This window comes from Colossoma macropomum, unplaced genomic scaffold (genome assembly GCF_904425465.1).
Source record: "Colossoma macropomum unplaced genomic scaffold, Colossoma_macropomum, whole genome shotgun sequence".
Classification (NCBI taxonomy): Eukaryota; Metazoa; Chordata; class Actinopteri; order Characiformes; family Serrasalmidae; genus Colossoma; species Colossoma macropomum.
In genome coordinates, this window is record NW_023494791.1 from 22,249,509 (window position 1) to 22,276,381 (window position 26,873).

The 26,873-nt window shown below is 38.5% G+C and overlaps 1 protein-coding gene across 2 annotated transcripts in view; it reads left to right on the forward strand.

Moving 5' to 3' along the window:
* prim2 (DNA primase subunit 2) overlaps window positions 1-26,873 on the forward strand; it is a 66,406-nt gene that overhangs the window by 4,844 nt on the left and 34,689 nt on the right. For both annotated transcript variants that reach the window (XM_036574429.1, XM_036574430.1), the window contains exons 6-8: window positions 56-151; window positions 488-625; window positions 24,396-24,463. In XM_036574429.1, the coding sequence (XP_036430322.1) occupies window positions 56-151; window positions 488-625; window positions 24,396-24,463 (302 nt within the window). The remainder of the gene's footprint in view (window positions 1-55; window positions 152-487; window positions 626-24,395; window positions 24,464-26,873) is intronic.

Here is a 26,873-nt window from a genome sequence, read left to right on the forward strand (position 1 = left end):
GGTAGGTACCTGTTTGGATGATCGCTGTATGTGTCCTTTTTCCCTCCCCTGCCAGATAAGTGTGGAGGAAAAGAAGAACTTAAAAGACCAGCTTATAAACTCCAGTTATGGTTTTAGTGGAACTACGGTTGTGGAGCAGGACTTCTACAAGGTAAGATCAAAACTGTGTTCCCATCTTATAGTAATCAAGCAGTTCTGTCAATTTCTGACGTACAAAATATTATGAGTGGGCTTTTAAGCTGTTATCTTGTGTTTAAAGTGATGTCTGTTGTTTTTGTATGAAATGAATTCTCGTGAAAATACGGAAGTGAATTTTTAACATAGGAATTGTCTCCAGGTTTTATTTCATAGCATATGTGAAGGCTAAGGAGGTCTGCTGATGACTGAATTTAGCAGGAATTTATTATCCATATATCATTTAACCAGAATGTCTAGCAAATATTGGAAAAGACTGACTTGGAGGCTTTTGACTTTTACTTTGGTACAGGTCCCTTTTCAAGATGCTCTGGATTTAGTTAGGATGAGGAAAGTCTTCTTGCAGGGTGGCTACGCCTACATTCCCCATCAGGAGATTGTCACAATTGTTCTGAACGATTTCCGTACGAGGCTCTCCAAAGCACTTGCAGTAAGTCATCTTTGCTACTTGATCAGTATAATCTGCCTATACACCAATCAGGCATAACATTATGACCCTTGTTTCTACGCTCATTGTCCGTTTTATCAGCTCCACTTACTATATAGGTGCACTTTGTAGTTCTACAATTACAGACTGTAGTCCATCTGTTTCTCTGCATACTTTGTTAGCCCCCTTTTACCCTGTTCTTCAGTGGTCAGGACCCCCATGGACCCTCACAGAGCAGGTACTATTTGGGTGGTGGATCATTTTCAGCACTGCAGTAACGCTGATGTGGTGGTGATGTGTTAGTGTGTGTTGAGCTGGTCTGAGTGGATCAGGCACAGCAGTGCTGCTGGAGTTTGTAAACACCTCAGTGTCACTGCTGGACTGAGAATGGTCCACCAACCAAAAATATCCAGCCAGCAGCATCCTGTGGGCAGCGTCCTGTGACCACTGATGAAGGACTGTGCAGCAACAGATGAGCTATCATCTCTGACTTTACATCTACAAGGTGGACTGACAAGGTAAGAGTGTCTAATAGAGTGGACAGTGTTTAAAAACTCCAGCAGCACTGCTGTGTCTGATCCATTCGTAGCAACACAACACACACTAACACACCACCACTACTATGTCAGTGTTCCTGCAGTGCTGAGAAAGATCCACCACCCAAATAGTACCTGCTCTGTGAGGGTCCATGGGGGTCCTGACCAGGGTAAAAGGGGGCTAACAAAGTATGCAGAGAAACAGATGGACTACAGTCTGTAATTGTAGAACTACAAAGTGCATCTATATAGTAAGTGGAGCTGATAAAATATTTGTTCTTTGTGTCTGTGTCATTTTTGTCAAATTAGTTTTCATTCACTTCACAGATTATGTGCTCAGGGTGCTTATTTCATGAGTTCCCGAGGCAGCCTTGTCTTGTCAAATTCATAAAAATGCTGTAAATAAACAGACAGTATTGCAATAACACCAATGTGCTGCTGTCCAGTAACTAAGACTAAGTTTTTTTTAAAAGAATTTTTACCTTATTTACTTTTTCCTCTTTTTAATAAACTTTTGACAGAAATAATTTTGTGACATGCTTGCGAGATTTTGATCAATATACCATTGTCTGATCATGCCCACTAGCCCCATGTAGGAGAAAGGTGCCACAGATATTGCTTGAGAAGCTGCTTTAATCCTACAGACTGAAGAGCGTTTCAGTCAAGATTGGCAGCACCCTTCTCCTTTAACCCCTTTCAGCACGGTGCCTAATGCAACAATGCCACAGAGAGGCCTGCTTAAACCAGAGAAAATAAACATTTCTGTCAAACTTGCTAACTTTGTCCTAACTTTGCTTGGTATGGCTTGATAAAATCTCACTTACAGCCTGTAAATTGCTTCTTGTTAAATTAATACAATGGACAAGACTTTCTGTGTTAAGTTAGCCTCCAGGCTACTGTTACTGTAGCCTGCTATATATTATTGAGCTGGGATATAGGAAATTGTATTTTACTGTCTGACAACTCTGATGGAAGTATACTGTCAGTTAGATAAGCCAGAGGTTATGTTTCACAAAGAAAGATGTTCTGTGCGTGAAGAGCAGCAGCACAGCTTTATTTGTTTAGCCAGCTCGACCACAGAAAAAAACATGCTGCCTCATGCTGCTATAGAATGTTCTAAAGCCAGACAAACTATCAGGACTGATATAGGACATAGGCTACGCTTCACAAGAAAACAAGACTATATAGACTGTACACTTTGCGTTGTGCTTCTTAAAGCTGCCGACAGTGTGTTTTCTGACATTTAAGTCATCTAACTTGATATATGCCAGCTATCGACAGTTTCCGATACCATCATCAATCACCTCAGGCGTGTTTTGTAATGCAAACAGCACATAATACATCCGTCTTTTTAGGCTTTGTCTCAGATTTCTAAGTAAGATTTGGACACAAGTCACAGTATTGTATCCCATTTAGGAATTAATTATAGTCAGCTCAAAGATATTTGGTCAGATATTAGCAGATTTAAGGGAATTAAGTAAAATTTCCAGCATTGGTTTTCATACATGCCAGTGATTCTGTAGATACCTGTGTTCACCACTACAGATAGATGATGGGTGTAGAGTATAGAGGAAAATAAACTTGACCTCTGTATCCACATTCATTGTTTCTTTGTGCAGTCTGTTATGCAAAGCCATTAGTGGTAAAACTGAAAAATGTTAAATATTTATCATGTTGCAGAGAATGAATGCTAGTGGAGAGTTTAATACTAGATTTTACTGGATGACTCTGCTCAGTTTATTGGATTTGTGTGTGTGTGTGTGTGTGTTTGTGTGTGTGTGTGTGTGTGTGTGTGTGTGTGCGCGCGCTGAGAGCATTGCCATACTCTGAGGCATTATCAAGGGATTGTGGAAATGGGGGCTCGTCTTTTTTGCTCAGGAAAGCCAGAAAGCAGGGTAGTTGCTCATTTGTGCAGCAGAGAGGAACATGCATATCAGAAAATATGTATATAATATGATATTTCACTTGTACCATGTGGGAGTTGGCCTAACATAATCATGGGCTGATGTACTGTGTGAAAGACAGAGATCGCCCTTCATTTATTTAATATTCAGTCAGAATGTAAGTTGTTAATTTCTCAGGAGATACTTCAGCAGTGACATAATTACAAGGAAGAAGAAAGTCGCAGAAAAATAAGTATAAAAAACAGAACTTTTTAAAACTGGAGTTTGCAAATGGAACAAAGACACTGCTGGTAATCTCAGAACAATAGACTGTCCAAATTAGAGTCAGCATCACTGAATGTGTTTGGGATTACTTGGACTGTGAGAGGCAGTAAATGCGACCAAATTCTAAGACTGAACTTTGGAGGTGTGGAAAAATATCCCTGCAGATTTCTTTAAAAAATTGAAAGCAAGCCTGATGAAAAGAATGGAAGTTGTAATAAAGGAAAATACTGGACACTCTAAATTAGGGGTGGGAATCTTTAGGCACCTCACGATTCGATTCGATTACGATTCAGAGGGCTGCGATGCGATTATAAAACGATTATCGATGCATCTTTTTTTTCTATATAGCATTTATATTTTCTTACTGTGTGAGCTCAAGTTTCGAGTTCAAGTTTCAAGTTTATTTGTCACTTATACAACATGTCAGGACATTTATGCATTGAAATGCTTGTGGTGAGGCTCAGGTAATCACTACAGTAAGTAAATAAATAAAAATACAAGAAAAACCAACTGAAATATATTAAATATACACAAAATATATACAGAATATAGAGACAATATACATTTTAAAGTGACAAAGTAACTGTGTTATTGATATTTAAAGTGACTTGGTACTTTTAAAGCAAAGTATTTGTAATGATCCATAATGAATTTACTTCCAATATCTTTTTTAATAAAACAAATGGAAGTGATGTGGCAAGTGAACTAGAAGGCTCTCATTCGGTGCTCTTGTTTGGAGCACGAGAAGCTGCTGCTACTAAAATGCGCAGTTACGGTGAAATAAGATCCAGTGGCAGTGGATGTCCACGCAGCACATAGTAGTTGGTTTCCTGGCAAGTAAAATCTGCAACGAGAGACTGTCAAACACTAAAAAGTGGCGAATTCTCCCGTTCCACCTTAAATAGTGCCGCATTTACATTCGGCGCCTCAGTTAGAATTTAAGGTGGAACGGGTAAATTCGAACAAGAAGCTGGAGAATAAGAAGCGACTTTAGCCTCGTAAAACAGTCAAAAGTTGAGAGACATTTAACTGATCAACTTCTGAGGAAAAGTTTTCTGGTGGAGATGGGAGGAAAGCGGCTGTAGGCAAAGCTTAAAGCAGAGCGAAGTAAATCTGCGCTCTCGTTTATACTGTTTAGCCTAAACTAGGACATTAACACATACTGAGACACACTGGACATTAAATGTTGAGGCTCCCAAGCTGGTTTGATTTTTGTTGAAAGGACAAAATGGCTCTTCTTAACATTCGTGTTGTGACTCCTGACCTAACCTGGCTTTTAATGCAGAGGGAGCTGGTCGGATTTCTCACTCATCCAGTTGTGTTTTTGTTATGTGCCGCCACAGACTGTCCGGGCGCCGCACTTCCGCACTTCCAAGTTGCGCCTTTTGCGATCCGTCAACATTGCGTTATAAATTAAATAATTAGAAACATTTTTGACATTTGTGAATCGATTCAGAATCGTTCACATCCGCATCACGATGCAGCTAAGAATCGATTTTTTCCCACACCCCTACTCTAAATACTGAAAAGAATACGTACTTTGATTAAAAATTTTAATAAATTAAGAGCGGTTTCTGCGTCAGATTACTCTTATGACTTTAAGTATGTAGGACATCATTCAAAAGCTTATAGTCAAAGAAAATTGCTCAAATATGTGCTTCATTTTGGAGGTTGCTTGTGAAATTATACGACCTTGTGAAGCGATAACCTGAGATTGTAGATTTTATTTTTAATTTTATTTATCTATTTATTTATTTATTTTAAGCTGTTAATGAGGTCTGGGACACGTTCAATAGTTTCAGAAGGCTTAACTCATGCTTAATGGTGCACACTTAGGCTTGTAGGTCATGTTCTCCTTCATAAGATTAAGTCTAAATGAAGGTGATCTTATTGGAAGGGTTGTTGGCCAGCAGATTAGAGAGAGGACTGTAACTTGATGTTCTTGCCAAGATAGTGATGCTAAACTGTATGCATCTCAGTTTGTTTTATTCCTGCCAAATCCAAAAGCAATTATGACACTCCCTCACTGCTGCGGGACTCTGGTGAAATTGTAGAGCCAAGTATACTTTTCTTTTATGCTGCCATTTGTTCTCATGAATACTAAAGCAGTAATGTTGTTTTTAAAAAGATCTTTTGTGATTTGTTTTAAAGTGAGTTTGAAAGATTTAGAATTATCATGAATTTAATGTTTTAATAAAAAATATATTTAAGTATTCGTTTAAGTAAACCTGTTTGTGTTTTAATGAAAAATTATGATCTTATGTCTGTACAGCTGTTCAAAGCTGGCTAGCACATGTGTCAGTCTCCAGTCCTCGCAGGACAAAACACTGCAGACTTCAGCACACTGCCTCATCAAACACACCTGATTCAACTCATTGGTTAATTAGCAAGAACTTCGCGAACTGAGTTCAGAGTATTAGATGAGGGTAAACGCTGATCTCTGTAGCACTTTGGCCTGGAAGATCCCCAGTTTGACATGCCTGGGCTAGCGTTTTTGAGTTTTCTCAAAATTACCAAATGTTTCAGTAGTGGTAAAGTTTGGGTAGTGTTCTGATTGTTTTGGTAGTGAAATGTCAGACAAATATTGTTAACAAGTTTAGAAAAGCTTGAATAACCTACTGCTGGGAGTTTTCAGTCTTGGAGTAGTGGGAGGGATCTCAGAGAGAGAGAGAGAGCAAAGTGAGTAGCTGACGTATACATGTTTCTAAGTCTGACTGGTACTTTGGCCGATCTGACCTACGCCAACTTTAGTCCCACCCACCTCGTATCAAACTAAAGAAAACGGCAGAGAAAAGTACTTTAAAAAAACACTCAGCAGAAAAGACCAACTCATTCCTTCACTGTCAGTTCATTATAAAGACATCACGACAACTAAAGGTATTATTTAGAAGACAATCATGAAAAAAAGTAGACAGAGGCTTTAACCTTTATGTATGCTCTTATATCAAAATCAGCTGAAATACACATCCTTAGTTCTGCAGCAGCAGTTAGACACTTGCTGAATTTTTGGGATTCGCCTAAAAGATTAACAGTCATTTTTTAATTATGGACTGCTTCCTTTTCTTTGCTTGATTGAGAATGTTTTTTTTTCTTCACATTTTCTGCTCTTCCAGTAATGACCAATGTGCCTTTTCACAGTAAGGTCAATTAGTGCATCTCCAGCCAGTGTTACTTGCTTAAAATGTTTAGCGTACTTGGGCTTCAGATCAAAATCCTCTGAAACTGACCAATTCATTGAAATGCATTTCAATGTTAACACAGCATATGAAGAAATAAATTAATAATGATGTTTAAAGCAGAATTGATTGTCTATACTGGATTCAGTCAGGCTGGTTTCTAGCAGGTATTCATAGTTTTGACTTTGATCCATCTGCATGTTAAATCTTGTCTTATGTTTGGAGATTCTTGCATGATTGTCAGAAGTGGGTGTATGAGGGGAAAATTAAGACTCTTGTCAGCTTGGCATATTATCTCACAGCTTGGCTGGCGACACCTTCTATCCACCAAATATCAAACTAGACTATCAATCAGAATTTGCCAGAAACAGTTGGACAGCTGGTGGGATGAGTTTTATTTCAACTGAATGTTTTCCCTGTACTCACAGAGAAGTAATTTGAATCGCTATTCACTGAGCTTACATCAGTTGGAGGTGGGCGAAAAAAAAAGATATTGCTAGTCAGCAGTCTCCCCTACGTCAGTGTGTTGAAGCTGTGTGAACTCACATATTAATCCATCTTGGCAAATGAAAACACATGCTGCCTGCACATTTCCCCTTGTGTGGTGTATGAGAGATCATCCCCTGGAAGAAAATGAAATGTGTCAATCTTCATATGTCAGACGCCTCCATGAATCAGTCTTGGAACGAGACTTTTATGATGCTGTGAATAGTTACCAGTAATGCTGAAATCAATTGCCAGGTTGAAAATCTATTCCGACACTTGAGATGGGGGTCCCCACCTCCAGTTTCACTTATTCAGTGTTTGCTGAATGAAATCTTTTTTGCTTGGTAAGTTGGCAGGTGCTGGACGTTCAGTGTGTTGGCTCTGGCAAATGGATAATAGAAACTGTTGTTGGATAACAGTGGAAAGTGGGCAAATCTGTTTTTTTTTTTTTGTTTGTTTTTTTTCCCCCTTTCAGAGTAATAGATACTATCCAATCACAGTTGGCTTGTGAATTGCTAGTTGAAGTCATCACTTGGAGTAACACTGATTTGTTGCACATTTTCAGAGTTTTGAATTGGTGAGCTAATAATGTACTTTATAGGTCTAACAATTACGTTTTTAATAACGTAGCACACCAGGTCATCTTTTAGGTCATGTCTAGGCTTGTGAGATCGTGCATAAGGTTTCAACAACTAATTGACATTATCGATATCGTTGATGACAATCCATTGGCAACAAATCTTGTTATTGTTTAGATGGCTTGATGACCTTGGCGTACCCCATTCATATCACTGAGGGATGGGAAAATATAGATGGCAGAGACTACAGCACAGGACTATAAACGATAAATGGTATATGAAAACACCCACATTTTGACATTTTCTAAAAAGAAAATTTTCTATAACGTGTAAACACCAAGCTCACCTTTGACGGCAGTGCGGCTGTTATGCGTGTGGATCTAGAGAAAGAACATTCATAGCAGGAAATGACAAAAGCTCTGCAAGGCAAGTAAGCTGTAGTGAAACTAGTTAAAAGTTGAAAACAATGTGTGATCCATTTTTCAGCGAGCTCTGTTTTGCTAAACCAAAACAAACACTGTTAGCTGAAGGGATGAGATGGGATTTAAACTGCACAGCTTAATTGTACTTATTTGTTACTTGTGCGCTAATGAAACACAGACCAGCTTGTCCACATAGATACAGATATTTTTTGGCATCTTACCAAGATGACAAACGGCGTTTTAGGTGATTGATCATGAGACTTTTGGAAAAAAACTTGTTAATTTCTGTGTTTTCATGTGAAGGAATGTTTTTGAAAACGCTGACATCACATGCAGGTTTGTTGCTGTTGTGGTGAGCGTGCTTTAAGACACTGCATATCTGACATGGCTGATGACTGGGCTGCTTTTGTGTGCTTACTAATGTTAGGGTTGATTGATGTTACTGAACACAAACTATTTTTGTATTATTATTAGAGGAGAAACAATTTGACTATCAATGCAAAATTTTTGGAGAATCAAACTATCTCCATAATAGTGCTTAGCGGGCCTTGTAAGTTTTGTTCCTGCATTGTTCCTTTCCTTTTTTGTTCCTCCTGTTTTTGCACCTTTCACACAGATTAAAGTATTGTTTTTGAGGGCAATGCAGAAGATCTGTTGAGCTTGATAAGTCCTTTTTTGCCAGTGTGATTTAGCATATTTTTGCAAATATGATTCAGTCGTTTTATGTTTGAATGAACGTTGTGCAGAAGGAAGGAACAATCAGTGTTTTTAATTTCTCGGAAGAAACGTTGTGTATGAAGTGAAATATACTGTTTCAGTGCATGCAGGAAAAAGGAGCCATAACTGTAGGCTGCAGACTAGAGGTCTCAGCGAGGTGTTTGTTGGTGTTTGTTTTTTTGTTTGTTTTTTTGTTTGTTTTTTTTGTTTGTTTGTTTGTTTGTTTTTTTTTCTCCCCCGTCCTGTTTGTCCTGCTCCCACTGCAGACGGTTATGACCGGTTTCCATCTGTGTTAGTCACCACTGAAAATGACTCGTGTAGGTCAGACTTACCTTTAGTCAGTTTTGTCATCTATTCATCTTTTATTAAGAGCACTTTCCACAGCTACGGCTGTCTGACTGTCTCTGTTTCTGTAGTCTACAAGAATACAATACAAAATATGTGAATCATGTGATTGTCCATGTGATCGGTGGCTTCTATGTAGAACTTGTTTAGAACGTCACTTTAGTAGTATTATTTTTTGTTTTTACTTATTGTTATTTATTTGTGATAATTATTAAGTGGTTATCATATTATTTGGCTATTCATTCATTTGTGGGATATCTCTACACGTGTTTTCCCACTTCCACCCACACTGTGCTGATTGCTCTCGCACACCACACTGTAAATTTGCCCAGCACCACAAGATGTGGTGAGTCCCATGGGAATGCCGTCCTCTACTGCAGGCTGTTCCTTATATGAGCAGACTGGTCAATATTTACGGCACTGTGGTTCAAAACCCATTTCAGCACGGCTGGTTTTGTGGTAACACCACACTGTCTACTATACCTGCTTAAACCGGAGAAAATAAACATACTTTTAAGAAATTTCCTGGTATGGCTTGGTTGTTCTTTGTATGGTTTGGTAGTTGCTGCTGTAAAGTTAATAAGTTGCATGTTTACAGCCTGTAAATTGTTTCTTGTTAATGCTATAGCTAAAGCTTAACCTTCACCTAAAGGCTACTGTTTCTTTAGCTATGCGTTGTTTGTTTGTGTTTAATAACTAATGTGATCTCAACATAAAAAATGAAGCCCTCGTTTATGTTTCATGAGGGAAGCCATTCTGTATGTGGAAGGCTGCGGCAAAATCTACCTCATGCAGCTACAGAATGTTCTAAAGTCAGACAACTAATCAGGTCATTACATATTAAAAGAAAGCCGATTGCAAGACAAATGTAACTACTTACCTACTTTTGTGAACCATATGTTTTCGGACATTGTCCAAATTCATTGACAGTAGCGATAGATGGGAACTGTCATCAGTCGGCTCAAGCCTAGTCAGGTCACAAGAATGCAGCAAAGTGAAACCAGATGTACTTGAAAAAACGGCACTTAGCATGTTTTATGTAAGGTCCTGTACATGCATGCCGCAGAATCTATTCTGGCAAATGATCTGTGCTTCACTGTGGATCGGTTCCCTTCTTCCTTCCCAGGCAGGCGACATGCTGGGCGTGAATTAAGGAGGAAAAATGGTTTTCTGTAGAGATTTCGGTGGGCTTTGCAAGGAATATAGTACCTTAGAATTTCCAGAAGCAGAGAAATAGTCATGTTGATTTCATTTGTGTCTCAGACGAACAAATAGAATGCCCGACAAGGTACTCTTAATCAAGGCTAAGCAGAAGCTTACACCATAGTGTTTCCATCAAGCCATTGTTAATTCTCACTCATGTGAAAGTCACTGCGAATGACTTACACCTAGTCAAAATTAGTCCTGATATAATGAGGCATTCTGTTGGACGGAAATAGTTATGAAGCTGGGTCTCATTAGAATCTGACATTTCTCTTCTGGCTTTCTTTTTTGCTGTAATTTTCTTAATGATTTGGTTCATAGCCTTCTCAAACTTGAGCGTCTTATAATACTGCTCTACTGATGTGCATGTGTGTTTGTGATGTTAGTAGAGGAATGTTGATAGGAAATTGGAGACATTCAATGCCCTTCTGGGAAACAATTTCAATAATAAAAGTTCCTGAGACATTTTTGGATGATTTGGTGCGCAACTTTTTAAAAACATTAGCAACCCAGCATTTATAGAAGTCTCTAAAATCGAACTGTATGCTGGTTTTGTAACTTTATTTCACGTTATACTCATTAGGTGAGCGAACTATGCTTGAGTTTACAGAACTTAAACCATATCTATTAGTGACATCTGCACTTCATTGACTGGTTGAGTCTAGGTGAAAGATGTTCTTTAATTGATTTTATCTGCTAAATCTGCTTTGGTCAGTGTGGATGAACGGGACAATGCAGAGGAAAGAAAGCAAAAGATTGAAATAACTCAGTCATGAGTTGTTTGAGGCAGAAAGAGCAAGAAAAAAAAAAGATTTAAGTGCCTCTAAAGAGTGAGTGTTGAGTGCCAGGAGTGCTGGTTTGAGTGTGCTAAGAATTGCTGCACGTTTTTCAGCTCAGCAGTATCCTGTATGTACCTAGACTGGCATACCACACAAAAGACAGGTCAATGGGCAAAAACACTCATAATGTATCACTTATCCAAATAATGTGGTCTATGATTAGTTAACAGACTATTCTGAAGGTGTCGAGTGCAATATTGTGAAGATGCCATTTTTTATATATTTTTTTACACTACTGTAGGCCTGTACTCAGTGACAGTCAGTGACGGTTACCGTGGTAACAGAGATGATAGAAACTAATTTACTGCTGATTTAAAAAAAAAAAGAAAGAAATCTGCTTACTTTTATTGCTTGTTGATATATTTCAGGCAAAAGCAGGACAGTAGTGTTTCACACAAGAAAATAATTAATATATAATTTTAAACATGTTGGTTGAATTGACATCCTACATTAATACAACCTTTATTACACCTACTCATAGATGAGATTGTTCTGCTGTATGCTGTTGTGGCAGGCAGATATATGTTCGAGCAGTTGCCCACCTTTGGCATTTGTGTATGTTTCAGAACATCTTCAGACCACAGCGTCACATTTCAGACATCAGACATAGCCACGTCTCTCTCTGGGGGGAAAAATACTGTCAAGGCAAAGCAGCTTTGGACAAAAAGGCATCAGGCTAAGTGGCCACAGACAACCTGGCCTCAGACAAAATAGCTTTGAATGGTAGCGTTCATGTCACATTTGCTGTTGTGCTCTTTCCTACTAGATTATTTACTTTCATGGCTGGATTAAAGATAACAGTATGCACTATGTGTCAAAGTTTGTAGACACCTGCTCATCCAACATGTTCTGAAACCAAGGGTATTAATAGGAAGTTTGCACCCCCTCCTTTTGCTGCAGCAACAGCCTCTGCTTTTTTGGAAGGCTTTACACAAGATGTCAGAACAGTGATTGCATTCAGCCATAAAAGCATTAGTCAGGTCAGGTAATGATGTTGGATTATCAGTTCCGGAATACAAACACCACTCCAACTCCTCCTAAAGGTATTGCATGAAATCACTCCATAGAACAAAGTTGCACTGCTGGGAGGCTGAGAAGCCGACACTTGACATTTTCTTTGACAGAGATTAAGCTGTAACTCACACACCTTCACTGTTTACTCCTGTGTCTACTACAGTGTGAAGGCCCCTTGCAAAACCACTGGAAGAAAATGTGTTGCTATTATTATTTAATGTCCTTGTTATTGTTGTAAATGGTATGTTTAAAACCCTGGTTTAATCGTTTGCTGCTTTTATTGTCCACATCATTATCTGAATAATAGGATTCTGTTACTGGAACAGTTTTAGCTCCCTGTAGGTGTTCTCTATGAACTGCAGTCATCATTGATGGAGAACAAGGTGAGCAGCTGTGAAATCTTGCACTGCTGAATAACAGATTTATGACACTGGTCTGGTCACCGCTTAAGCCTAGGTAAAGACTAAAATGGAGGAGTCAATGAAGTGTCCTGAATGTTGTTACAGTTTTAGTTCAGGACTGTCTGTATCCAGAAAACGGGCCAATAGGGATAAAGACACCCAATGCTGCATTCACCTACCACAGTAACATGATTTAATAGTAAGTTGCTTGTGTAGTAAGGTGTGTGTGTGTGTGTGTATCTGTGTGTGTGTGTATGTATGTATGTATGTATGTATGTATGTATATATGTACACACACTGTAATGACCTCCACTGTCCTGGAAAGGCTTTACACTCAGTTTTGGAATGTGACTTCACCAATTTGCTTCCATTAGTAAAGCCTGGTACAGATGTTGGGTGTTAAAGCCTGGTACAGATGTTGGGTGGTAAAGCCTCCACACCAAACTCGGCAAGCCACTAGTTTACGAAGCTTGCTTTGGCCATGAGGCACTGTGATGCTCAAACAGGAAATTCAAGCTGGTAGCATCCTCCTCCAAACCCAGACTGGACCACCAAACTGCCAAATGGTGAAGTGTGATACGTAATTAACCACTCCAGAGAACGTGTTTCTACCACCACAGAGTCCAGTGGTGACACTTGGCATAGCGCATGGTGATCTGGGACTGGTGGGTGATTGCTTGGCCATGCAAGCCCAAATTGTGAAACTCCCGATGAGCAGTTCTTTTGCTGACATTGCATCCACAGGCAGTTTGGAGCTCAGCAGTGAGTGCTGAAGATGATTTTTATTTGCTACACGCTTCAGCAGTCTGTGGCTCCGTTCTGTGACTTTGTGTTACTGTTTTGCTCGTGAGCTGCTGTTGTGCCTAGATGTTTTCACTCCACAAACACAGCCCCTCCTTCCTGGAAAAGCAGAATTCTATGACACTACCATTTTGAAAGTCTTTATTATAACCCGTTGTACTGCCAAAAGTTGTCTATGGAGAGTACATGGCTGAACAAGTGATGGGTGTAATGGGTGTGGCTGAAATAGCCAAACTCGCTAATTGAAAAGGCGTGTGCAGATACTTGTGCCCCTGTAGTGTTTTATATGTGATATTCCAACACTAAATGGAAGTTTATCAACAAGTACAAGCACGGTTGTTTTTCTGTTGTGCATTAATTTGTATTCCTGTAGGAGATGGCTTTTACTATTGGCTTTGTCATATGTCCTGATTAATGGTGAAGTGGTCTACTTTTGAGCAGCAGATTATAAAAAAGGTTGTTTTGGTTTTTACTGTCTTTAAACACTCTCCTGGGAGCTAACAGTTTGGCTAGGCCCAGACATTTTTCAAACCTGTGCTTTCAGCCCTATCAGCATTGACTCCTGTCTCGTTGAAATGCAGAACAAAGTTTAAGTGTACGGTTCTCTTATTTACAGAAGACAAAAGCCTTTCACATTGTGTCAAAGGCATGGTTGTTACAGTTGGTGCCCAAACAGCTTTCAGATTTAACTCTGAACGTTAGTGCATTATCAGTTTTGTTAAAGAGCAGCTTAGCTGTCCAACTTGCAGAATAGTGACCACATTTAAATAGCGAGCCTCCCTCAGTGCAGAAGACTAGAACAGTCTGTTGTGTGTGGTTGATAAAGAGAGAGAATTTTCCACTTCTCAGGGACTCTGAGCCTCCATTTTTTGTCAACATATAATACTCAGTCCGTATTTTTTTTGTTTATCTTTTTTTAAAAACAATTTGCTTATTGTACATTTCAGTATATTATCTCATTAAGAGTCAATAATGATCATTGTACTATACAACAGCTCAATGTCACATCCTCAATTATAGAAAGAACAATGAGTATGAAGATAATGGACAAGTGAATTATTCAATTTTGCTCTCAAACGCTTAAGCTAAGAGATGCCGTGTACATTTTCCACTGACACTTTATTTAAAAGCCTGAAGATGATACGAATGTGACATTTGATGGATCATTAACTGCTCAGGAAGTGGTGCTGGAACTTGACTGAGGGAGTTTGGTCTATCTTCTGTTTGTGGGTGTGAAACGTTTCCAAGGAGACTGGCTAACACTGTCTCTGCCTGTCATCCACCCACTTATGAAATGCAGTTGTCACTTTAATTTCTCTCTCTCTCTCTCTCTCTCTCTCTCTCTCTCTCTCTCTCTCTCTCTCTCTCTCTCTCACAAAAGCTTGAGCTAATAAACGTCTTGAATATTTTAGAGCTGTAATTATAGGAGGTAGAGGCGCTAGTGTTTAAATATTAAAGACTTCATCTTTTACTGTTGTGACAACATTTTGAAGTGTTCAAGCCCCATCGCTACGTATAGTCTTGGAAGGCTGTTATGGCACCTAATTATTGTCCTGTTCTGTTGTGTGTGTTTTATCTTGCCATTTCATTGTTTTGAATATCTCTCCTTGTAAGATTGAATGTGTTTGGTGCTAATTTTGAAAGCCTACACGTTTAGATACTTCTGCTACTAAAATTAAATTGTGTAAGTAATTGGAATTTATAGTTTTGACTCCAAAGATGTGCTTTGTTCTATGTAACACATGGATTTTAAGAGATTATTTGCAAAATATGATGTATTCTAAGTAATACAGGCTAACCAGTTAAAATAAAAATAAGAGCTAATGACCAGGAGCCAATGAAACTGTGAATTCTAGGAAGCTCTGCCCTCTGTTCTGCAATTTCAGCCTATACATGCACCTTTCCATCAGTATTCACAGTGTGCGGTATTAGAAATCAGTGAACATGCACTTTGTTGCGATTTCTATTGCCGAGTGACCTGTACCAGTGCTGGATTTGGTTACTTTTCTTGCTGAGTTATGAAGCGTACTGATCAAGGATGTGTGAGTGGGGCTAGACGTAGTCCAGATTAGGGCTGCCCGGTAAACCATATTTGTGTCACTATCTCAATATTTCTGCTTGAAACACATGAAGAGCTGCACAGAACAGATCAGTTTACAGCACCAGGGAGATGTCATTATGTTGCTGGCACAAACTGTTAAAGCCCAAAAAGATTATCTCGATGCTGGAATTGAACTTTGCTTTCTTGCGTGGGGGACAGGTAACTTAACCATTAGGCTAATTGGCCAGGCGTATTTGTTTTTGTAGCCTTCTTAGAAAAAACAGTTGAGGTAATGCTGACTGTTTCTCAGCCTTTCAGTGCATAAAAATGTGCTTGCATTTCTGCTGTAAGTAGCATTTCTTTTTATTTTGCATAATAGTGAATGGTGCTCCTGTAATTTTGTGTTTTGCTGTTTGCTTAAAGGAGAAGTTAGTTAGATTTCTGGGTACATATCCAACTAAAAATGTCAGTACTTGCATCATATCTAGTCAGAGGGACATTTTGATAATAGTTTATCGCTTCATATGGTTGTTGTGATATCTGACCGCTTTAGCAAACATTACATTTTATGTCAGTATGGTACAGCCCTACTCCAGACTATTGATTGGTCACAGTCACGCATTATGATGTCTTGTCACTCGAGTTGAACGATTGCCAACAAAAAAGCAAAACACAAGCTAGCCAGATTCGCTGTCTGTGTGTCTTCACCTTGACGCATCAGCATTGTTGGTACTGTTTGTGTTTACTGTGAACTCCAGCATCTCGTGAGAAATCATGTGACCAGAACCCCTTGGGATTGTTGTGTGGTAAACTGACAGTGCTCAACTAGGATACAGATGGTTCTGCTTTTGGATTAGTAACCATATCATTCTGTACCAACTGCCAAGTATCAGGGTTTTTAGCTTCTTATAATCAGTATCTGTGTTGATGGAATTTTTTTATTGGTCAGTCCCAAGTTTTAAGTCCAGCTTTGGTCTACTTAACACGTTGTGGGTGGCTCTGACAATTTCTGAAAGTGGGATAACTATGTATTCCACCTTTATTAATGCGAGGACGAAAGACTTAACTTGCGTCCCGCTTTACTGAGTCATCACCTTTTATCTTTAATTTCTTCAATAATTTCTGCACAAAATTAATCCTGGAGTTTCTACATGCACCACGGCAAATGTGTTGCAAACTGACATTTGTCCTTGGCATACTAGAATTATCTCTCAGTGTCTACCACATCTCGGCATTCCTGCCCATATTCTCTAATTATCCTATGAGTTCTATTTCGTGGTTTGGGGAGGTTGAAGGGGCTGTCTCAGTATGTTTGACAATAGTGTACATTTTGACTGACAGTAATGCAGGACTTATTTAAATTATCACAGTATGACTAACTGTTAATCATCGTTACTCTCTGCATATGTAACAGAGAAGAAAGAATGAAAAGGAGGTTTTTATTTGAAAGTAAATCTGGTAATTGGCTTTCTTTATATCAGAACTATTAAAGTGACTGGTAAGGATGTTGAAATAATCATGATGTAGGCGTAATATGAGATTTCTAAATGATTAAGCATTTGAGTTTTCAAGTTAGCCAGCTTTTGATCCATGCGCAGCAAAGAAATGCAAATGGTCTTCCCTTATGCATCAATTTAAAGCAGTCAGCATGCCACATGGTTTGCCAAGCTTTAATGCCAATGCAGCATTTCTGCCATCGTCCTTGAACTGCAGCACATTTGCATTAAATGACATTTGCTGTAATGCTAACAAAACAGTTGGTGTTGAGTCAGCTAGTGAATGGCTTTTAACTTTTAATATTAGCACTGGTACTCTTCGGAAATGACTGATCATGTTCATGCTGGGGTTGTAATGCCAGCCAGTCAGGAGTAAGGGTGTTCCTCACTTTTGCAGAGTTTAATTTCAGCCTTAATCCTTTGCTTTAACATTTAACTTGCGTTTAAGTTTGTTTGTCCCAATGCATAAATCCAAACTAAATTATGAGGCTATAACAATTTTAATACAGTATTGAAAACCTTGATAAATAACATTTATAATCAATGTTCAGAAATATCTTTCAGTAGCCCAAGTCTCTATTTTTGCCATCTTTTGTAGAAACCAATGTCAACAATGAATACTATCACCGCCTGTTTCAGTACCACTAACCTGCCGAGGGTGAGTGCGTAATGCACATCCATATTGTGTTAAAGTGGGCAAGGGCAAGTTAAAAAACAAAATTAATGAAATGGGGCCTAGGCTCAAATAACTGGGCTTTGTTTCTTGGAGTTTCTGAAGCTTATGAATTGTAGATGTTGCAATTTGTGGGGCTTGTCTTGTTAGAGGGTTGACACAGCAGGTATTGAAAAAGTTCAGCGCCAAACCAGTCAGTGTAGTATGGTAATCAGTGTTGTAGTATTATAATTACAATTTACAGTTTTTGTTTAACACAAAATATAGCAAAATTTAAATTGCCTTTTGACCTCTATATCAAACCTGAAAATTGTGGACTGTTACAGCCATACTAGAGTAGAGGTGCTATAATTTAATAAACTGGTACATGAGCAAAAAATACAAACCATAATATTTAACATTTGTAATTACTGCAAACCCATTTATTATGCAGTCCACAAAGATTTAATGGCCTAGCTCATGAGCACGAGCTAAAGCCTCGTATTAGAGCTTTAGAACAGGCAAACCTATTTTTTTGAGGTTTGACATAGGCATAAAAAATATACTGGACAAACCTTTGTCTTTGAATTGAACTCACTGTAATGTATTTAAATTTTGTGACCACCATGTGATCCTTTTTTTTCTTTTTTCTTTTTTTCTAAAAGAATCTGTGTAACGTTAACCACTAACACAATCTCTTGATTTGTTGTGGTGGCTTTAGCATCTCTCTCTGCCCCCTAGATGCATTTCCATATCTTTGTTGGACAGATACCCCTTCATGGTTCCAGACAGTTAATCTTGTCAAGTCAATTTTGGTATTACTGATTGCTTATCAAGACGCTGGTGTCTCTGTCAACAAGGGGAAGATGACTTTGCCACTGATTTCCAGACCATGGTAATCCAATACTCGATATAGCCTATCTGGGGATTTAGGAATGCAACGCCGGCCGTTCTTCTTTACAGCATCTGCTTATCCATCTTTGGAAATGTGGAAGGGTCTGTTCAATAAGTTATCGGCAAATCTTTGTGCGTGTGTATATATAAGGATTTGAGAATGCATCTTTGTGCTTTTTTTGGTGACTAATTCAGGTTGTGATAAAATAATCAGTAACCAATAATCAGATGCTCTGTATTAAATACAACCTTTATTAAAATGGGCATGAAAACAAACCTGAATGTAAATATGAACAATTAGAATGACTCTGAACTGGTCACAGTACATTCATTCCAAATGATAGTGTTCTACATATAAAGACTTAGAAAGACTGGCTTGGCTTAAAATTTAGCTACGCAAAGTCTCCATAAGTTACAGCTTACAGTAATATAAGCTTCTTGCGGCAGTTGTCCAAATATTGCTTTTGAAGCCTGAAATAGATAAGCAAATGTTAACACTTACTAACTACAAAATGCTTCACAGCTGAGGGACATTAATGACCACAGTTCAGGGTCCTGACCTGTCCGTGCTGAAGTTTCATAGGTTACTTACTTTGCTGGTTAGTGTTCCTTCACTTATTTGTCATTTCCATGGCCAACACGTTCCTAGGGATATGCATTACTTAACGGTTGGCATACTTGTAACTAGCAGCATCTTGGCTATCTGTCAGTCCCTTAGAGAAGGGAGCTAGCTTCCAGTCAACCACACTGATGCCAATTAGCCAAAGTAGCCTCTCACCATTTTGCATGGCCCTTGGCAGGATGTTGAAGGGCAGCCCAAGAGTTTAGGTTCCTGACAAGCACATCGCTCCATAATTTCTTATGTTGCACCACACTTGAATCACCATCTGGCTGGGTGCATTCATTAGCTTCTCCTGTCTGGGCTTTTTCTCCTGCTTTCCATTGCCAACTCCTGAATGAGTGACGGAGAAAATGCGTGGTCAGAGAGGGTTTTCTTTGTTAGTGAACAGTTTTCGCAAATGTGCCAGTGTTGCTTACCAGTTTGGCCAGAAAATCTCTAGAGCCAGCTTGATGCTGAAGGCTAGATTTAAAGCAAATAACATGTAGACCTCAAATGAATCATTCTTGAGTTCTTTTTTAAACTATTCAGAAGTTTCTTCTGAAATGTGGTCATCTTGATAAATCTTTATTGCATCTTTATTTGTTTATGTAAGGGTTATGTAAGGTGTTGTTTTTTAAGCCCCTCATTTTCATTCTGCCCTTTTAGTACTTGTTGTAGCCTGATGGGGGCGCTGTTTCTTCAGTGTTGGTTGTCTTTTCCAAAAGCACCTCTCATTGAAACAACTGGTTCCCTCAAGCTCAGAAAAATAAGATGATTATCAGTTTGAAAACTGAGTCTTGCAATATCTTGAGTGAAGTGAGTTTATTTGTTTGGCGCTCATCCTGTTTCAGAATTACATATTTACAAATATGTAATTACAAAAATTACAAATGTACATATTAGCTTCTTACGTACTTGAGATTTAGAAATCGTTGTTGGGGTATTAAGATGTTTTTCCAGTTTGGTGGTAATTGCCTGTCTTAGGAAGACTGAAATTTATTTAATTATCAGGAAAAGAAAGAACCCTTGACAGAACTTGTCCATTTGTTCTCCCATATTGATCAGTTTCTACCTTGAAATGGAAGCTTTTGTATTTGCTTCTTACTTTCCAATGGCTCTGAGGGGCAAAGGAGTTGATGATGCTGAAAAGCAGGCTGATGACAATCTGTTAGTCAATACGCCAATGAAGTAGACTGCATTTCTATTTCAGCAATCCTTTATCATTGAAGGTGTTGTTTTAACCCCTATAGAAACGTCATTCAAGTAGATAAAAGGGAGTGTGTGCCTGTGTGCATGAGTTCTAGACTTCTTGAGTGTCTCATTTCATATTGAAGGCTAAGTTAAATACAGTTTTGTTTAACAAATATTTCATTCATTAGCCTGTAAAGAACAAGGCCAAAGAACAATGTTTGTTTATTTATTTATTTTTTTGCCTCTCTGCTTGTAGGAAGTGATTCATATTGCAGTGATTGGGAATATTTCATATTAGCATAGGTTGAAGGCATGGCCGTCATTAAGGAGGATATGCAAAATGAGTAGAACTAAAATTGTGTCCGCAGTGTTAGCAGGATCAATAGCTAATTGTGCCCCAACTAGGCTCGGCGCTCAGTGCCAGAGCTTCAGCTATTAGCATATCACAGGAAGGCGATTTTAATTGGGCTGCTATTGAAAGCAAATGAACACCAACACACAAACTCTTATTTGCACAACAAGATAAATTTGCCAGAATTTGTCTGAGAAAACACTGAAAACATTTGTTTGTGAAATATTTGTAAGTTCATGCTCATAACAGCTTTATTTCCATTGTTGATGGTGTTTTAATGCAATTCAAACTTTATCAAACTACATTTTTTTGTACTACTTCTACTCATTGTGTCACTGTCTTGATGGCAGTTGTCCTTTGATGTTTTGCTCTTTACTTAGACATATTAGCTTGTGCTGTGTTGCTGCTGTATTTGGTGAATGACTAATTGTACATTTTACCACTCAGTGATACCCCAAGCTATGTTTTATTGTGGGTTCAACCTCTTTTTGCAATTTGTTAAAAAAAAACATCAATGAAAAAGCCAGAAATAATAATAATAAAAAAAACGCTCATTAAATGGGCCACTGCCCGCTCTGTCTGGCGTTTCTGAACTGTTTGGGCTACAGCCATGTACAGTTGACAGAGGGCTGTCAGAACTGCTCTACTAAGAGCTAATAAAGGTTCGAGTACCTCCACTGTATACGCCACGCATATACTGTGAGACTCTTGTACAACACAAGCCTGTCACGTCACCTTCAAGAATTTGTGCATAACTCCCGGTGATAAATAGTTATTATTTCATTTTCAGTTAGTATTTCATTTTCTTTTCCAATTTTTTTTGGAAATTAGCTTAAAACTTGTGAAAAGTTTAAATCGAAGGTGCATGCATTTCATCTCCTGTAACAGCTGCTAAGTGCGCTAATAATCTTTTGCCATCTATAATACATGCTGAAAACATGAAATCTGTTGCATATTATTGTATGTATAGTCACTTGTATGCCTAATACATCTGTTGCAGATAAGTGAGAGCTGAAAAATAAGATTGTCCAACTTTAGATATGTTTCTGATATGTACTTTATATTGTGCAAATTTTGTTAGTCATGGCCATGATCATTCGAGGGCGCACACCTAGCTGTAATGCTAGCATACTGTTTTATACATCATTGCTATTCAAAGAAAAACATGCATCTCCATTTTTTCGATCTTTTCTCCATTATTTGAGCACTGTAGCTTTACATCCTGTGATAATTTCATGATGAATGAAGCAATAGAAATGCTCCAGAATTTCTTGGAATGAATTTTCTTTACGTTAACTTGCATCGAAAGTGAAGAATGTTTTTGTCCTCTCCTGTAAACATAACATTTTGGAGATGCTTGTTTTTCTTTGGACAGCAAGGATATTCTGGACTTTGGCACTTCCGTCTATCTGACCTCTACTTTTTGCCAGTTTTCTGGATCACCAGCATGCCACAGTGAAGTGATGATTCTGCCTCCTTCCTGACCGTTAGTGAACCATTGAGACCAGTGTGTGTGTGTGTGTGTGTGTGTGTGTGTGTGTGTGTGTGTGTGTGTTGTTCTAATGGCTTTTCACTGCCATTACAGAGAGTATCTCAGTAAATGAGTATTAAAATGTAGCCACTATGATCTGTCCTTGTTTTTTCTGGCCTGACTTTTCTTTACAATCCTGACAAGAAAATTATCTTTCAAAATGTACGCAGATGTATTCTGTAGGTTTAACACAAGTACAGCACTGTTATGTTGCAAAAGGATGTCTGAATGTGTAATTTTGCAAACAGGCCAAAAATTTAGCAAGGTTGAGTTGCAGGAAATTCAGATTTTACTGGTATGCCTCAGATTAATCTTTTTTTCTACTATATTTTTCAAATTGTGCTTTTATTACATGCTTATTGCATCTTTTTTGTGAGGTGGATGTTTATCTCTGAGCCTGGAAAAACTAGTTTTTGCAATGTTGAGTCCAAGTTCCTTGCACTGGAAATGTTACTGCAATCTGTCACTGCCTTGTTAGCTTGATTATGTCCAACTTGTCATGTTTTTATCACTTTGTTTTGCTTTAGTTACCAGATGCGCTTCCCTGGCTTTGTCATCATTTTTTAAAATGATTTGTAATTTGTACTTAGTGGTTGTTTTGAATTTCTCCTATTAAGAGTCTACAGTTGAGTAAAGTACTATATTAGTTTGCAGATCAAATTTTATTGTACTTTTGACTAAATTACCTTCATCCAAGTGTCAATTGCAGTGAGGCAGTCTGACTTTGTGGAATTATTAATTTTAAACCATACTTTATATCCTAAAGGGCTCATTTCATGGAAATCAGATTTCTCACATTTTTAAAATAGGAGTTTAAGATAGTGTATATAAACATTGTTAAATTTACAAAATGAACCGTTCACTCCACAGTCCATACAGTCCATATATGAAAACAAAGCTACAAAAACAGTCTGCTTTGCATTCATTGTCTCTCTAATTTCCCGAGAAACCAACACATTTACACATATGCACCTATTCAGCCTACACCAGTTTAGATCTGCCAGTTCTTGCTGAAGTTATTCAGAGTGTTTCAGCCCAGATTGCTTATTGAATAAGGGCTCAACACAGCGCAGCCAATCAAAACAGATTACATCAGTCTGTAACAAACAGCAGAGTAACAAAAACAGCTTGTTTGTTTGTAAGGGATAAAGAGAGGTTGGAAAATGGTCATTTAAAAATGAATAATACCTGTTTTTGGTATATAAACCCACACAAATGGTATAAGTAGACGTCAGGGAAAGAAGTAAAACACAAGAACAATATAGAATGTTGTCTAATTCAAGCAATATTGTAATACTTAAAATACAATCCTGTGTGCTGTTTAAAGTATTAAGAGTCTGCTCCCACTGTTCTGGCTCAAAGACTGCAGAGGCTAGTGCAATCAGTGTGGACAGGTTTCTTGTTCAGTAATGTCCTTGTTTTCTATTGGAATGGTTTGTATTTTATTGTATTGGAATTCTTGAGCAATACAATTAAGCAGTCTGCACACTAGTAGTCTGACTCTAAATTAGGGCTTCTTAACCTTTTTCACAGTGCCACCCTTTTTTGTGGTTAAAAATATAAAATATCTCACGACCGCCTCTTTGCCAGACTACCCTCACCTACCCACACACACCAATGTACACTAAACAAAAAGAAATTTTGAAGAATATGCGAATATTAAGTCTACTCATTTACTGGGTCTACATTTCTTAGCTGGCACTTCACCACAAACCACCAATCTTTAGCCTGATGCTGAAAAAATGCTTCAGGTTTAGCAGTCAGTCAAGACCCTCCCTCGGTAACAAGCTCACCCATTTGAAATTCATAATCAACATTAGCCTGTCTTCCATGGTCTGTAAGTGGACCCATTCAGCAGAGCTTGTATGCACTCAAGATTATTTTCTCTTCATTTGATAAGGTATGTCTTTTAGCACTACTCTTGCGACCCTCAAGTCAAGTCAAGGTTAAAAACCCCTGCTCTAAATCCACTCCAGAAAAAAACACAATCCCTGCTCTGATGCCTTCTTGCTGATGAACATCACATTTCATGTCTTACCGTCTCACCGTGGTGCAGTTAATGACTAACATGGAGAGTCTGTGAATTTAAAATAGCAATTTGGTTGTGGAATTTGTTCATGGGGAAAAAGGCAAGAGCCCTCTTAAAGGAAAAGATCATAGCAGAACACTCTTCTCCATGTTTATTTTATGAAATGTTTACTGAGGCATGTAATTGAAATGTCTGTTTATGTTTATTTGGCAACATATAAACATTTGGTTGTGCAGTTGTGGGGAAAAAAAACAAAAACTTAACCTTTTGACCCTTAACAATGGTTTCATGTGTTTACAGCTAACCGCGAGATCCTTACCAGCCGTGCAGTCTGATGAACGACTCCAGCCACTGCTGAACCACCTCAGGTAACTGGCTTCATTAGAGCAGCTCCTCTGCCGCTCTATTATTTATCATCTCAGTATGGTCATTAGGGTCACCTTTCATAAGTCAACGAGCGTGCTGCCGTTTCAAAGGAAGATAAGGCAAGGATTTTGTGTTTCTGTTGAGCCAAATGCTTTGACAAAGCATGATGTGAAGAAACATTGTTAAAGTTAGAAAATGTAGTGTTTGCTCTGAAGTCCATACAGGCCATATATGGAAACTAAGCTACAAAACAGCTTGCTTTGAATTAATTTCTGTGATTTCACGAAAACCAACTCATTTACAAATATGCAGCTGTTCAACTTGCAGCAGTTTAGCTGTTTCTATTCGTATTGAAGTTTTAAGGAGTGTTTCAGCTCTGAGTGCTTTTTGAAAACAGCCTGTTTTAATTCTAAAGGATAATGGTCATGTAAAAATGACTAATGACTGTCTTTGGTACATAAACCTGAAAAAATTTTTAGAAGTCAGGGAAAGAAAGAAAACATGCTTACTAACCCCTCTGGTGAAAGTTTTTCTCTGCATTTTCTTCTGCTTTCCTCCTGAAGTTGTAGGTAGTTTCTGTCTGGTGGTGTTTTCTGACACTAGGCTTATTCTGAAGCATCTGAAGCTGATCACCACATCTTTTTCAAACTACCTCCCACGCAGCATCGTAGAGCAGACATTCTCGATTGGCAAGCACATATATCTCTATTGACAGGCACGGAACAACTCCGGAGTCCTTTTTAACCAATGAGAGCGCAGTTGCACTCTTGTAGCTTCACTGGGAACGCTCTGTGGGACGTGTTTTTCCTGCCCACTGATGCTGCAGAAACATTGTAGTTATTATGAGTTTGCGCATGCAGTGATGACATCTTGCCTGTTAATTTCTCTTGTTTTTCTTTTTGTGCCTTTTGTTCTTTCATACTGTTACCTCACTCACTTCTGTGCATGACCTCAACACAATGTCAGTGATTCATCCTGGGCCTTACACATGTAAACGAGGTTGTGTTGAGTGCTCCTGGCCCCAAGGGGATGCAGGTGTATATTAAAGCCCAGCCTGGAGCTCATTTGCCTTCCACTGCCTGTCCACCTCTACTGCGTCCACAGAAGAGTGCGTTTTGTCCATTCTCTCTTTTGTGAAAGAAAGGAACAATGGCAGCGTGCCTGACTGGCATCACAGCCCGCAGCCATTTCATTTGCCTTCAGATAGCCCCTGAATGCAGCCTCTTTAATTGGATCTGTCTGTTGAGAGCACAGAGGCAGTGGTTGTGGCAGTGATTTCTTGCTGTAAGGTACTTTTGTTGTGTGTCATCACTGGTCTGGCTAGATAAGATGGTCGCGAGGGCCGGTGTGACCCTGAGCAATGCGGGGACGAGTCCAGTTGTGGATTCAATCGTGGACTGTCCTCAGAAGAACTGGCAAGGACACTCTTTCATAATATCACATACAGTTGGAGGGGAGTCATATGCTTATACGTTTATAGTAAACTGTATCATGAAGAATCTCAATCTGAGGGCAGAGGTCCCAACAGAAGATCAAATAATAGAAATGGTTAAATATGATAGAGGATGAGTCTGTTTTGGGAAATTGAAATAGTATACTTATGAGCACAGATTGGAGTGGGTGATAAACCAAAATTAATTTTCCAAACCAAAATATTTTCCAAGTCTGAAGTACTTTTTTTAACCCCTTAAAACCTGACAGGCTTAACATTTTATTACACACTTCAGTGACCTAAGAATAGCTCAGTGAGTTTGCACTGAAATACGTGTAGTTGCTCAGTAATAAGCCTTAGTATGTAATGAGTCTGGGATATTAAGGGGTTAACATTTAACACGGGGAACGAGGGAAGAAAATGCAGAGAAAGAAGAAATGGATTCATTGTGTAGTAATGGCGACATAGATGCAGACACTTAACAGCCCATTCTGTTAACAAACAGCGTTGAGTTCACTCAACCCACACGAGCTGAAGCTGTATATATATATGTGTGTGTGTGTGTGTGTGTGTGTGTGTGTATATATATATATATATATATATATATATATATATATATAGTAAAAAGTGTAATTATGAGCTCTGATGGGAAGGACAGCATTAGTGTTAGTGTTCTGCTTTTTTTGTTGTCTTTAAAACTGGACTTAAGGCCTTAAGGCTTTGTTGCTCCATGTAGTGCAAATGGAACCTGTCCTAGATATACTGAATTTGTAAATAAAATACCCGTTTTTAGGCCTTTCGCAACCATTACATTTTAGTTAGTGATTTACCATATAAATAATACAACGTAACTATTTAATTGTCCTTTTTGTTCATTGCGTGCCATTATTAAAGCAACACCTTGTTTTTTCATTATCTATGATGTCTCTCAATAAATGCATTTTCTGCTTAATTTATTCATTTTATGCTTGCTTTTGCCT